This window comes from Triturus cristatus, chromosome 5_2, assembly GCF_964204655.1.
Source record: "Triturus cristatus chromosome 5_2, aTriCri1.1, whole genome shotgun sequence".
Lineage (NCBI taxonomy): Eukaryota > Metazoa > Chordata > Amphibia > Caudata > Salamandridae > Triturus > Triturus cristatus.
This window is the reverse complement of record NC_140588.1, coordinates 803,525,941-803,539,633: the sequence shown is the minus strand read 5'-3', so window position 1 is coordinate 803,539,633 and position 13,693 is coordinate 803,525,941. Positions and strand designations below refer to the sequence as shown.

Sequence of the window (13,693 nt, the reverse complement as noted above, 5' to 3'; positions counted from 1 at the left end):
TGCTATGCTCGGGTTACGAGCAACAGTGAGTCCTTTCTTTATGTTTATACACACTAGAAATGGTGGACGAGTGATTTACAATTGTGGCCAGTGAAGAAGAGCGTCTGCTCGAAACGCGTTGCCATTAAACGTTTTTGTTATAACAACGAGCCTTGGAGTGCGAGTATTCCTTGACTGGATAAAGTACTGTGGAGTTTTCGACAATATATATACATATATATATATCCACAACGAAAGGTTGCCCCTGTGAGCACGACCTCTCGGAGAGTACCTCTTCCAAAAACGAGGACAGCAGCCAAGTAAGCTTCAAGCATCTATTCACAGGTGAGGGCTTTACGAGTTTCGAACTAGAAGTCCTTGATCACAGGCCATTCTCGAACAGGACAACTTCAACCAATGTCGAACGACTGCGTGATTTAAATATTAAAGTTCTCGCCCAGTGGGCGTGGTTTCTTGCCCATGTGGGCTCGCTAAGCCTTCTGGAATCTGCAGTTCGGTAAACATTAAAAACCTGTTTCTCAGTGGACAGATTTTAATCACTTCAAATAAGGTTTTAACTGTGTATACATACGGTGATTTATGAAATGCTTATTTTATGTATTGTGCTTTACTGACACATTTGTCAAATAAAGCTTTTTGGATTGGAATCACCCCGAAACGTTCATGACCGGAGCTGACCGGTGCATATATATATGAAACATCAAAGGAGTAAAGAGAGGGTTAATGTCTCTCGGGAAAGCCCTTGACATCGGGGACAGACCCTGTTTTGAAAGACTGTGGATTGCTTCGGAGCTGGGCACAAATACGAAGCATACAGCTAAGTAGTGCAAATGGGGAGCCTGATTGTTTGCTTTTCAAAGACATTAAATCGAGCTACCAATATTTTAAAGGGGTGCTTTATATGAATATTAGTGAACATTTCTTGCACAAAGCACTTTGATATTTGCCTGGTTCGCTGTCCTGAACATTTCTGACACGTCGTCATACCTTTAAATATTTAAACAGGGAACTGGAGCCTCAAAAACAACCACATGGTTTCAATTAAAGCTCGTGCATGTATATAAATTGAATCACGGCGCGCCCTTCAGTTGATAAAGGCTTGACAAAATATATATATATATATACTCTGAGGAAGTATATATTTGAAACACATTAACAAAGTAAATAATTATATAAGTAATGGCTAATGGTGTTTAGAAAACGTCACTGTGTTAGTGTTTTTTCATTTTGTATGTAAACCTAAGAGGTATGTAAGTGTATGCAGATGTTGCCCACATGATCTACATAAATTTAGGAAAAACCCAGAAAGAGAGTTAATCAGTCAATGCATCCCTAAATATGTTTCTTGCATTTCCATTGAATACTATTTTTGAAGCCAGAACTTCGTCTGAACCACTGCAATAAGAATTGGTGAAAAGATATGTTACCCTCGAAGTAAAGCAGAGTATAACTGCTCTTCAATTGTAGGATATTTCAATAACTCAATCTAATGCAGAATATGAAGCAGGACAACACTTGTTACCTAACACCTCCTCGTACTTCTTACAGTTTTTCCATCTTTTTTTTTATTCTTGTCAGCCCTTTGTGGGTTCCTGATTGTTGTGTTTTCTTGCAATCTCTCTATGGCCTAATTCATTTTTAGAGGCAGAGGCTGTTGATTAGACTTTGGTAGCAATATGTCTCTCCTTGAAGTGTAGAAAATAGCAAAGTAACAATACCATAATATGTGGGGCTAATTGTTCAGGATAGGATTATATTATACTGCACGGCAAAGAGGAGATGAGAAGGGTCTAGTTTTAGATCTCTGTCTCATGGTTTAAATACAATAATTGTATAAATGTCTGAACATGTTCAGAGCAGAGGAAGCTTGGATCGGAGCTGAGATAAAGAAATGTATCTACCACTTTTTCAAGAAAAGCGTGTCTGTAGTCACTGGGTCTACGAATAATTAATGTGTTAAGACAAATTAATTAAACTAGAAAAAGTTTTAAGTTTGGATTTAAATTTGTGGAAGCCAGTCTTCTGCCTAGTATTATGCAGAAGAGTCGAAGGTTCGAAAGAGATGATGATATGAGATCCTGTGTTGTGGGTACTTTGACGCAAAGCTTTACTTACATTTATGCAAAAGACACAAACACAGATGTCAAATTCTAACTTCGATAGACAACCACACTGTTGTAGTAACCGGATCTCGTTTTCTAAGTTTACTCTCAAGTAAGCACAGCCATTATGCAATGTTACCGCTGAGCAAACGTTTTATTAGCCATTCCGAGGTTGAGATTGCTTCAATAATCTGATCAGCAGTTGTATGTAGCCTTGATCAATATTGACTTCAACCTATGGGTTGTGAAAGAATCAACTCAAAGACCTACTTCCGGTATGCCAGCTAGCATATGGTGATTTTGAGAAAATTGACATGCAGATCAATGGTTAAAGTCCTAGCTTAGTAAACAACATTGATTTTGACCTTGGACTTTAGAATAACAACCTGCTCAGGGGCTGTGGGTCATAACAAAGGCAGTTATCTAGTACAGCTACCCCCAACATCGAGATGAAACCAGTTTTGTTTATAATAGGTCGGCACATCGAGACAAACCAAAATGTTAAAATAAGGTTGCAGGTCGAGTACAGATAATGGCTAGATATAAAGCTAGCAAGGGTTGATATAAATGTTTTAAAAAAAAGGGGTAAAAGGCAAACCTCTGTGATGCCATAAAGATCAAGTCCCAAAGATGTTGCTTAACTAAAGCCAGCTCAATGGTTTGATTTCTAACTTCTACAATACTTTGAAGACAGTTCACAAAAGGCCTGTGATCCTCGGTGTCAATTCCTGCTACTAAATTAAGCCATGTGTACCAGACCTCCATCATAAGATGTAAACAATCACATCAAACAATGCACTCACATATCTCATGGGGCAAAAACCTAAATTCTTTGATAGTTCGATTCAAGGAGATGGCAAATACCAAGATGATGCAACTGACTCACAACCACCTTTTGGAGTACTTTGTTCAGACAGGCATGCTGGTACTTCTTTGGGGTCTTAAGCATCAAGACTGCGGTGACAATCTATGGAATCAGTCAAATGGGCCTCATTTGAAATTATATTGTTAGCAAGTAATGTTGCATTGAGAGGGGCATCACGTTTAAGATCCACTTTGTGTTTTCAATCTTAGTCTGACATTAATAGAAACAGATGATCCTTTATACAAGTCCCAGGTTGAGTCAATCGCGTCTTGCTACATTTGGCAATAATGCTAGTTTAATAGCCTTGTGACACATAATTTTAAGATAATTCTTATAGGTAATAAGGTATTTGGTCAATATTTTTCACTTTGGGGTGTTATGTCAAGTGTGAACCTGCTGTTTTCGATTTTGAACTCAGGATAGAAAAAGCCCCTAGATTATCATTGGTCACTGAGAATAACAACAGCACCATGATTGCACTGCTTAAGATTTAAAAATGGTAGCATTAGTAACTTAATTTAAGGGAGTGTGGTTATCAAATCTTTCTGCTTGTCGTCCTGTAGCTATTTGTTTGGTTTAACTTTGGATTGTTTCAGATCCTTCACAACCTTAAACTGGGGGGTCGCGCTGAGCACCACAGGGGATTAGACGATCCTCACATAGACCCCCCCCCCAAATTTTGGGGCACTTTCTTGTCCATGAGGGGGTCCCTCAGTGACCCCTCCATATGCCCCACGGGGCCTCCGGGATACCAGTATCCTGACCCCATATGTGTTTTTACACTTTATTTTTCCCTCCCCTGGCTCAAGCGACAAACAAAATGGCGGCTGCAACTTTCCTGGTGGGTTACGGCCAGCCAATCAGGACCTTGCTTTTCCCCCTGGATCTGCAGGTCCCCAGGGAGGTGGATCCACAAAGGATCTGCGTCCCTAGATATCTATAAATTTCTTTCTTTAATAACTCCTAAACTACTGAACAGATTTACATCAAATTACAAAACAATCTCTTTCTAGACCAAGATCTACCTTTCTGCAAAATTTGATGTAATTCAGTTCAGCGGTTCGGGCTATAGTCGGGTCTAAAAACTGTAAAATCACCATTGACATTGCATGGGGGAAAAGGCGTTTTGGGACCTGCTGGACGGATCACCCTGAAATTTTCCACACAGTAGCTGAAGTCAAGGATGGGACACCTGAGATGATGAATGATTTATTAGTTGGGACAGATGACATTGTCGTGTAGTTCCTACTAATCTGTAGGATCTGCATATTGCTTGGACAACATAAACTAAGGGCTTGGTGTCAAGACTGATTCCGGACACCCCTGCAGGATATGTTGGCCTATAGACCAGCAAGCTCATAGTGCAGCTGTAAGCCCGCCTAACCTACAAGGAATAAGCTGCCTTGCTACATGGGCCTAACTCGGGAATATAACAATATGGTGTCTCAGCAGTCACTACTGCTTCATCACAGTCTGCAGCTGCAGTAATCCTGCAGTCAGGTGTGCCTCATAAAACATGATGAGATGCCCCAACTTCCTCTTTATGGGGTACATGCCAGTGCCGTAGGCCCCAGTGCTGGCAGACAACTTATAACTAGCTAAAAGCATGAACACCCAGTGTCACGTTCCTCCAACTTGTCCCAAGTGTGCTGACAGAACTGGATAGTGGGTGCTAAACACCTGCACCTCCCATGATAGTACACTTTCGGCAGGCTGGCTGCGGCCTGGAGACCCTCATGTAAGCCTCCTCATGCTCCTGGGCCACAAAATGGTGGTTGGGCCTGGATGCCACAAGGGAAAAGCACCCTTGCATAGTGCGGAATCACGCAGACTGTGAATGCCTACCACTCCTCCAATCACCGCACACAAGCGTTGTGTGGCACTGTGTGGATTGCAGTACCCACTGCTCCACCAACACCACTGCTGTGGGATCCCTCTGGGAGGCACACAGAGGAGATGCTGCCACACAAGGCAGTACTGTCGCCGTGACGAGGCAGGGTCACAGCAGACACACCAAGCAAAAATCAGGCTGATGAGCACCAAAGTGGGTGCTCAAGTCAAAGTGCAAGGTGGAGGATCAAATGAGGGGGGAGAGGTGGTGTTGAGAGAAGAGCCATCATCGTCGCCAATAGTTATGTTCAGCACTGGCCTAGTGAGCAGTTAGTTTGCACGAAGGAAAGAACACATGCAGCTTTGGTACCTTTGGGTGTGGTACTGCCCTTACACGGCTCCACTCTGTTTATTTATCCATAGAGGTCATGTGACCTGAGGGCAGTACCATAATTGCTCATGATGTGAGGGGTGCGTAAGGAAACACCCCTACGGCCTCCACAACATTACAGATCCTTCTATCATGTTTTGAAAGAGAGGGTAAGGCATTTCTGCTCTGGAGATGGGGACAAAGCAAAAGCGTAAGGACTGAAAATTGTCTGCTTGTACAAAGTTTACAGACTCTGAGATGTGAAGGTGTAGATTTAGGACATGGTGTGAATTCAGTTAGAAGGAGAAATAGATCTGGGACGTGGATTGAAAAGTGGACATGATAAAGATACTGGTACGTACCAACTGAGGTCCGTCTTCCTCTTCTGTGTCAGAATTGTTGCACAGGTATGCATTGCAGGTCCAGTCATCAAGTCCCTCACAGATTTCCACAGACTGGGACATTCCTGGCCAACCTTTAACCAAAGTGTTGAAATTATGACATAATTCCTGATACCGGCCCACCCCAACCATGATAGGCAATGGGAAAGAACTCATCATCACACAATAAAACCTGATACAATAAATCCGACAAAGAAAAGGACACAATTAGCTGAACTAGGCAACACTAAGGCAAGCAAAATCCCGGCAGGTATTACAAAATATATTAATTTCAAGACTGATGTTTACATGACCTAAAGCACACCACTATGCATTTCATCAGGAGAGCCACATCGACATCAAAAGCCTTCATCATGCAGTGTCTCTTACAGAGAGGGAGGGTATGAGACTGAAACAGGCATGAACACAAATTAATGCTCACTGAATTGGAGCAGGGTTAGCACTTTTTGTAAGACCAACAAAGTGAAGCACATTTACAAAGTGCATTATGAGCTTGAGCACACAATGTAAGAATTTGTTCCAGTTAGTATAGTACACATTTCGAATGGTTGTTTTTTAAATTTTCAGAACTTTAAAAAATCTTAAACTCAGTAACTGGGATAAGACATGGTTGAAAAATTGTTTGATTATTTATAGGAGACTAATACTGTTTTTGAAAGCAAATAAGTATGTTGGCCTACAGAAATGGATCAAGTGATATCCAAACTGCACAAATATCTCAGATGTACCGCACACTGATGAGACGTAAAAATGGCAAATTGAAGGTAGTTCCCAAAGAAGAAAATAATAAATGAGAACTTATCAGAAATGTTCTTCGATAGTGTAGCAAACTCTATTTTATATCTTGGTATCACAATCATGGACTGTGACACTTTTGACCACGCCAGTATAGGTCTTAACAAAAAGGTGAGGTTGGGAGGATTTTGACTTTCTAAAAAAATTATGCAGCTTATTCCAAAATCAGTTGTCTATGTAATGATGTGAACAGCCCTCATTTGCTATTTCCACATTTTCACGATCGGGTGTGCTGTACACAATCTGTGACCAAGTATGGCACTAAAGACAACAAAGCGCAGTCATCTTCCAAGTGCCACACTTTGACATTGAGCACTGCCTATGGGATAATGCTGAGTTCTATGCTCATGTAGCTGGTTTTCTTGCTGCTCTATGAGGGTATGCTGTAGGCTACCCTTACTTTGAGGGGCGCATAAAGGCCCCCCACAAAGGTGGACGTATTTCTAGAGGGTATCCACTCTTGCGGAAATATTCAGGGGACTTCTCAAAGGGCAGGGTGCAGTGTGTATGTGCAAAAGGCATTAGCCTGCTTCTGGCTGCACGGATGGCCCTTCCATGGACATTTGGAAGGCCTCCACTTGAAGAGAGCTACTTCAAGGTTGTGGACATTCAGTGTCCTTCAGAGAAATCTTTGTGCTTGTCCATGTGTCCATTTACCTCTTGGTATACAAAATTCAACATAGACTGAACACACTGGTACTGCAAGTTGTAGCCCTTAGTGCACAATTTGTGTTTGATGTCACTCTAAAATAAACATTTGGAGCACTGGTGATATTATTAGTTTTTCACACGCTATCTACAGACAGAGAAGAGAGTTTATAGAAAAGTTTAATTTCACATACTTCTATTTTGTTTACTCTGTGGTTGAAAAAGTAAACTATCCAACAATGAAGAACTGCTGTATTCAGACTCGTTCTCCTCTGAGCTTATAGAGGATCTTTGCTGTGTTCTGAAATAAAGAGGTTAAATAGTTTTAATATAAAACACTAAAATGTACAATTGTCAAAGTTGTATTTTTTTGAAAGCGTGAAAAAACTGCGATTTGAGTTTAAGTAGCCCAGGAACACAGCGTTTTATCATCGTTTGCTTATCACCACTGTCACCACCCCAGAAGAGGAAAGAAAGGCATGGGAGGTGTATACCCGAAAAGTCATTAAAATCAAACAATGCTTATAGCACACAAAGAAGGAACAAGGAATGCCCAAGGTAATCAATGCTTGTTTTTGGAACAAATGGTGATGCTTCAGAAGTGATGAGATGGATAGTTTGAACTGACAGTAGAATTAAACCATTTAGGAAATGAAATGAAATCATTTTATTTAGAGGTATAAATAATAAAAAGCACTATCCTACGATAGTCAGTCTCTAAAAAATTAAAAATAAATTGAGCAAGGTAACTTGAAGGAGAAACTCAAATTTCAATGGATCCTGAAATCTATCTGACATTTTACCTAGAGCCCGTGACCACCAGTGTAATATTCCTTGGTTAGGTCCATGTAGCGAAGCAGCATATTTCTTACATTGTTCTTACAATAACATTTCAGCTGTGAACGTTTGCACACATTTGCATGCACGACAATGCTGGATTAGTTTCTCTGAAACTACTTTGTTAACAGATCTAGCTTCGCACTTTATCACGATGCCTCGAACATCATGTACTGGGTCTCTTTTCTATGTACAAATGTCATCCTAGCTTCATCCACAAGGCGACAGGGCTATCTACATATCCATAAAATCGTTAATCTAGGCATACATCACAAGGCTGCTTTCTAATATAAATAATGACTATCCCAATAGATTAGCAGAGGAAGCACTTCAGCTGACATCGAGGGTCCTTGCATGCTGAGATTTCACAATGCAGCGGTCTGACATCTCTTTGAGGGGTGTCCAGTTTGTGACCAAGACGGGCTCCTACATTCTCGCCTACCAGGTAATGGGGTTGGCTCGTTCCTAAGGAAAAATATTGTCTCTACACCTACACACACTTTAAGTACACCCAGAGTAGGGTTTGCATAGTAGGAGTATGCTTGATTACCACCTTGTTTTATATGCCTGCATATATACACTGTTTAAGCACCATGGTAGAACTATATCTACTAATTACGCTTTTGGTGCTTGTAATCACTTTTATCTGCTCTGTCTATTAATCATTGCAGCACACTTGTTTTATACAAAAATAACGTTGGTTCAATAAACATATTGAAAACGTCCCACAATGTATTCTTTGTATACCTCTCTGAGAATAAGTAAGCCAGAGTGACTAAGTGAAAGGTTCTGTACTGTTCTCACTATCCCGAGGGGTCAGGGTACTCATGTTCAATGGTTACCAGAAACCAATCGCTCCCTGGTAAGGTTAGGGGGGCTTATGGTGGTACTGTGAGCTAGCTGGTATACCGGCCAACATATCCTGCGGGATGTCCGGAATCAGTCTAGGCACCAAGCCCTAGTTTATGTTGTTGAAACAAACATGCAGAGCCTACGGATTAGTAGTAACTACATGAAACCAGGAAGACTAAATCTCCTCCTTTTGAGGAGCTGGTGCGGTAGCCTCCTGATGACCCCTTGGACTGCGATTCCCTGTCCTGCATCCTGCATGGGGAAATAGGACTAGCACTAAAAGTAGGGGAGTTGAGAAGCAGATGTACCTTGACAGAGTGTAAAAGCATGTTTACAGCAGTGGCGACTGCTGTGGAAAAGGGGTGGCGGGGGAAGAATAAAAACAATAAAAAAGATCACTTACCTGATTATGGCCAAAGCTTCTCCGCCGTCCTACACTCTTCCTGTCTCCCGACAGCACACAGGCTCCCTTAAGCCAATCACAATGCCAATGTCAAAAGCATGACAACAGCGTTGTGATTAGTCTGAATGGCCTGGTTGGCCACTCATACAGTTCCTGGGAGCCTTGGGGGCTGTATTCCACCTGGCTGTGCGACACAGCCAGGTGGAGAAATGCTAAGCGTGCATGACTGGCTGGCCCAAGATGGCCAGACAAACTGTCATGTGCACTTATGGTGCATATATATTTGCTCCACCCTGTGAACCCTGCCCCGCCCCACCCTAACCTGGCCCCATAGCCCCTTCTGAAAATAAAATGATTTTAACGTTGTGTTATTATCTTTTTGTTTTTCCTTTTTTACACTGCTCTATAAGCAGAGGGGCAAAGTTCCTCCGCCTTAGCGGAGGAGCCGCCGATTACAGTCACTTCGGAGCAGACAAGGAGCCTGGATTTGCGGGCCTCTGGGTGTCTTCCATTAGGGGTAGAGGGGACTGGCAAATGCACTGGAAGAAGCGTGGCTGACTCATGATAACTAGAAGGTATTTCTGCAATGTTCCTGAGCCTGCACAGATTCAGCCTCATTCACCCTCATCATTACGCAGAGAAGTTTGCAGCTAAGATGGAAACTAGGCACACATTGGTGATGGTGTAACACAACTTACCCACTTTAGTTCAGCTGTGTTACATTTTGTTCAAAGATTTGTTGAGATTAGACTAGTGCACCTTGGGTGGTTCTTGCAGGAGACACTAATACAGCAGAAGACAACACTTTGAAAAGGGCTAATTGTAGATTGCTGAGCCACATTAAAATGATGGGCAAGTTAGCTGCTCGGCAACACTGCAAAAAGCTGGGCACCCCAATAATGCCAATGGTTTGGGTCAAAATATAAATGCATGGAACAACTGTATTTAGATGTGGCATCACCGCGCTCTGGTCTTGCCCACACTGTAGGCTGATTACATGGCTATCTTCCTAAATTGAAAAGGCAATATACACAGTGATGTACTGCTTTTTTGCGAGTGTAAAATGTCGACCATGTTAAAAAACGTGGTTGTCTGAAACAACTAGCGCTCTGTCTGAGACTGGTTCACCCCTTTGGATGGCTTAAAATACATTTAAAGGCTGAAGTAGCGAGCCACCCAGCTCCCGGCTATGATCCCTGACCCCCACACAAACCGACAGGCAGGCGCGGCCAGAGGATAGATATATCGGAGACAAAAGCTGCTCAGTCTCACACTTGGTATAAAAGTGTTTGTGTGCCATATTTCTGGCAAAAAATGACCAGGCCCTGTACACACCACAAGCAGGTTGGTTGGCACCACTGCACTGGCAACAATCTCCTGCTGCACCTGTGCCCACCCTGAAGGACGCCCTCTCTGTTGGCACATGCAGGCTGCCGGCCCTTGGCTGCGCAGCTGCCTCACTGCTGCATTGGGAGGCCCTCTCCAGCACTACCAACACCCACCTCATGGCAGCCTTATTACGTACCTCTTCCTGGGCTGGACTGTGCTAGTACTTGTAAAACCAATTAGGACTAAGGCAGGACTGGAAGAAATAGACTCACTTAGGGACACAAACTCCTCATTTTACTATAGTAGTGCCGAAGTTATTCTAATGGCCCGACTCTGCCACCACACTAAAGGCATTGCACTGAGACACGTAAGGCAGGCCTGGAACCAGTGCACTCAAGAAGTCCTGAAGACAAACCAGAATGGTACTCCACATCATCATCCCTGCCCTGGCGCATGTCCTCACACCTACTGACAGGAAAGACCATGTCACCCCACCACAATACACCTGGTTACTTTGTCGTGGCTGAGTGCTCACTATGATGGATAATACTGCCAATGCACCTGGAGGCGACAACCCCGCAGTTCCAGCTGCCCAATCTAGGGATGCTGCATGGACACACAATCCCGTTGGGCCTTCAGCCATTCAATGAACTAGCTGATCCGTCCACCACAGCAACCTGCTGAAAAACGTAGATTGGACACCTGAACAACTATGTCAGGGCTACTCAAGAGATGTACAGGACCATTAGGAGAATTCTCCTGCTATTGAAGGAAATTGACAATCTATTCAAACATCTCCCAGGTACTGGGGCTGATGACAACTATGATGCAGCAATCAGGTCGCTCAACGTGCATTTTGATCATCAACTATATCCGGACTTCGAATGTTTCAAGCTAAGACAAGCTCAGCAGTGGGAAGGGGTATCCATTGATGCTTTCTACGTACGCATGCGCAACTGACTAGCACATGCACCGACAACAATCAGACAAACGAAATCTGGGCCCAACTCAAACAAGGCTGCATGTCAGTGATGCTAAGGGGACTCATCTTGTAACAGCTGGGAATCAGCCAGGAGAACATTCTGATCCTGGTGCCCTCACATGACCGTTAGGTGTACCGCACCGCAGCAATGGAGACAGCACTCACACCTGCCACTTTTACATCCCTGTCCGGGAAAGTGCCAAATATATTAATATATTAATATCAACACAAAAAGATGATGATCTGTGTTTAAAACGATTTTTCTTTTGCTCACCATGTCACCCTAGTTTGGACCCAGCTATCTGCATATCAGTTTTAACCCTGCTCCCCATGGGAACAATCCAGCTTAAATTGCCAGGCCAGGTCCTCCCTGGCTGGTAAAACAAGTAAACTGGGACAGGCTTTGGAGTATCACCCTTTATCAGCCAGGTAGCTTGAATCCAGTAGCATAGTGAGCATGAGACCCACGTCTGGGCATACACTTCCCACTTAAGACAACTATAGTAACGCAAAATGATGATGGACAGAATGCTTAACATTGTCAAACTTTCACCCCCAGTCACAGATCTGGGTTTCATCTATCATTTTTTGCTCACCATGCCATCCCAGTTTGAAACCAACCATCTGCAAATCAGTCTTGACCCGCTCCCCATTGGAACAGTCCAGCCCGAACTGCCAGGCCAGGTTCGCCCTGGATGGGAAAACAAGCATTCTGGGACTGGTTTCAGGGGTATCGCTATCATCAGCTAGGCTAGCTTTTATCCAGTGGCACATATCGCACAGGACCCATGTCTGGGCATACCCTTCTCATATAGGGAGACCATGGCAACAGAAAAAGATGGTGGACGGAATGCTGAATATTGTCAAACATTCACCCCCTGTCACGGATCTGGGTTAAAACCATTGTTTTTTTTACCCACCATGCCACCCCAGTTTGGACCCAGCCATCTGCAAATCAGTCTTAACCCTGCTCCCCATGGGAACAGTCAGCTTGCACCTCCAAGTCAGGTCGTCCCTGGACTGGAAGCAAGCATCCTGGGACCGGTTTTGACATCCCAAAACCTGTCCCAGGATGCTTGTTTCTTGTCAAAGGAGAACCTGGCTTGGCAGTTCCAGCTGATGAGATAAACAACAATGGATTTAAGCCAAACCTGTGACTGGGGTGAATGCTTGACAATGTTCAGCATTCCACCCATTATCTTTTTTTTGTTGCTATAGTTGCTGAATAAATTAAAAAAGAGGAAGCCAATGCAATACGGAGTCGAACCACATTGAGATGATCGAGCACAGACGAGCGCAACTCCGGGAACCAGTGCAGAAACATTGGTAATGAAGAGGAGTCATAAGATCTCTGTCCAACACATGAGGAGAAATGCCCCAACTGTGGGATAATGAGTTACTTTGTGAGAGCCTACCTCAGTGGTGGAAAGGCAGAGAATGAGCCATGCCATCAAGAGCATTCCGAAACCTCACACTCAAGAATGATGACATGTGCAACTCTATAAACCACACTGTGTGAGCATCCTAAGACCCTTTAGAAGAGGTGTATTCCTGATATCACACTACGCCAGAAAAGGCAGAAGATTACCCCAGCCGATGTGCCAAGTGGTAGTGACTGGAACGACCATCAGGAAGCTGACTGATATGAGTGCATCAGAAACCGTCAGTGCCTAAAGCCAAGACCAAGGCAAAAATCCACACCTATGGCAGCAGGCAACCACTACCGCTAGCTGGGGTGATTGACGTGATGGTGCAACATGGATGTAAGGAAGCGCAGGCCAGATTCAATGTCACTCAAGAAGGGACTGAAACACTGCTAGGCTTGAGTTAGTCATCTTTGCCTGCACAGTCCACATACAGCAAAAAGACCACATCCTGGAACAATTCTCACAGCTATTCAAAGGACTTGGATATCTAAAGAAGCTCCATTACAGTTGTACATAGACAAGTTCATGAAACCCATAGCCTTGCAGCAAAGAAGGCTACCATTCCACCTATGACCACTGGTAAAGCAAGAGCTGGAGAAACTCGAAAGCGTTGATGTCATCAAGAAGGTATAAGGACCCACTCTGTGTATGTAAGACATTGGGTGGTTTGTTGACTTGGGTGTGAACCCTGGTTAAGCAACAACCACAATCCTTGTCAGGGTGAGGCAGAAGACAACCCTATATTAACCTGTGCACAAACCTCAGGCTTAAATTAGAGGCAATGTGTAACGTATTTGGGCAACACTTCAAACAGTAATAACGTGACAACACCACACAAAAGGGATCCTTCCC

General features: G+C 43.5%; 1 protein-coding gene across 3 annotated transcripts in view; it reads right to left on the bottom strand.

Moving 5' to 3' along the window:
- Positions 1-13,693, bottom strand: part of MCF2 (MCF.2 cell line derived transforming sequence) — an 830,978-nt gene that overhangs the window by 99,326 nt on the left and 717,959 nt on the right. For all 3 annotated transcript variants that reach the window (XM_085607961.1, XM_085607960.1, XM_085607962.1), the window contains 2 exons: positions 7,206-7,312; positions 5,530-5,642 (listed from right to left, as the gene is read on the bottom strand). In XM_085607961.1, the coding sequence (XP_085464087.1) occupies positions 5,530-5,642; positions 7,206-7,312 (220 nt within the window). The remainder of the gene's footprint in view (positions 1-5,529; positions 5,643-7,205; positions 7,313-13,693) is intronic.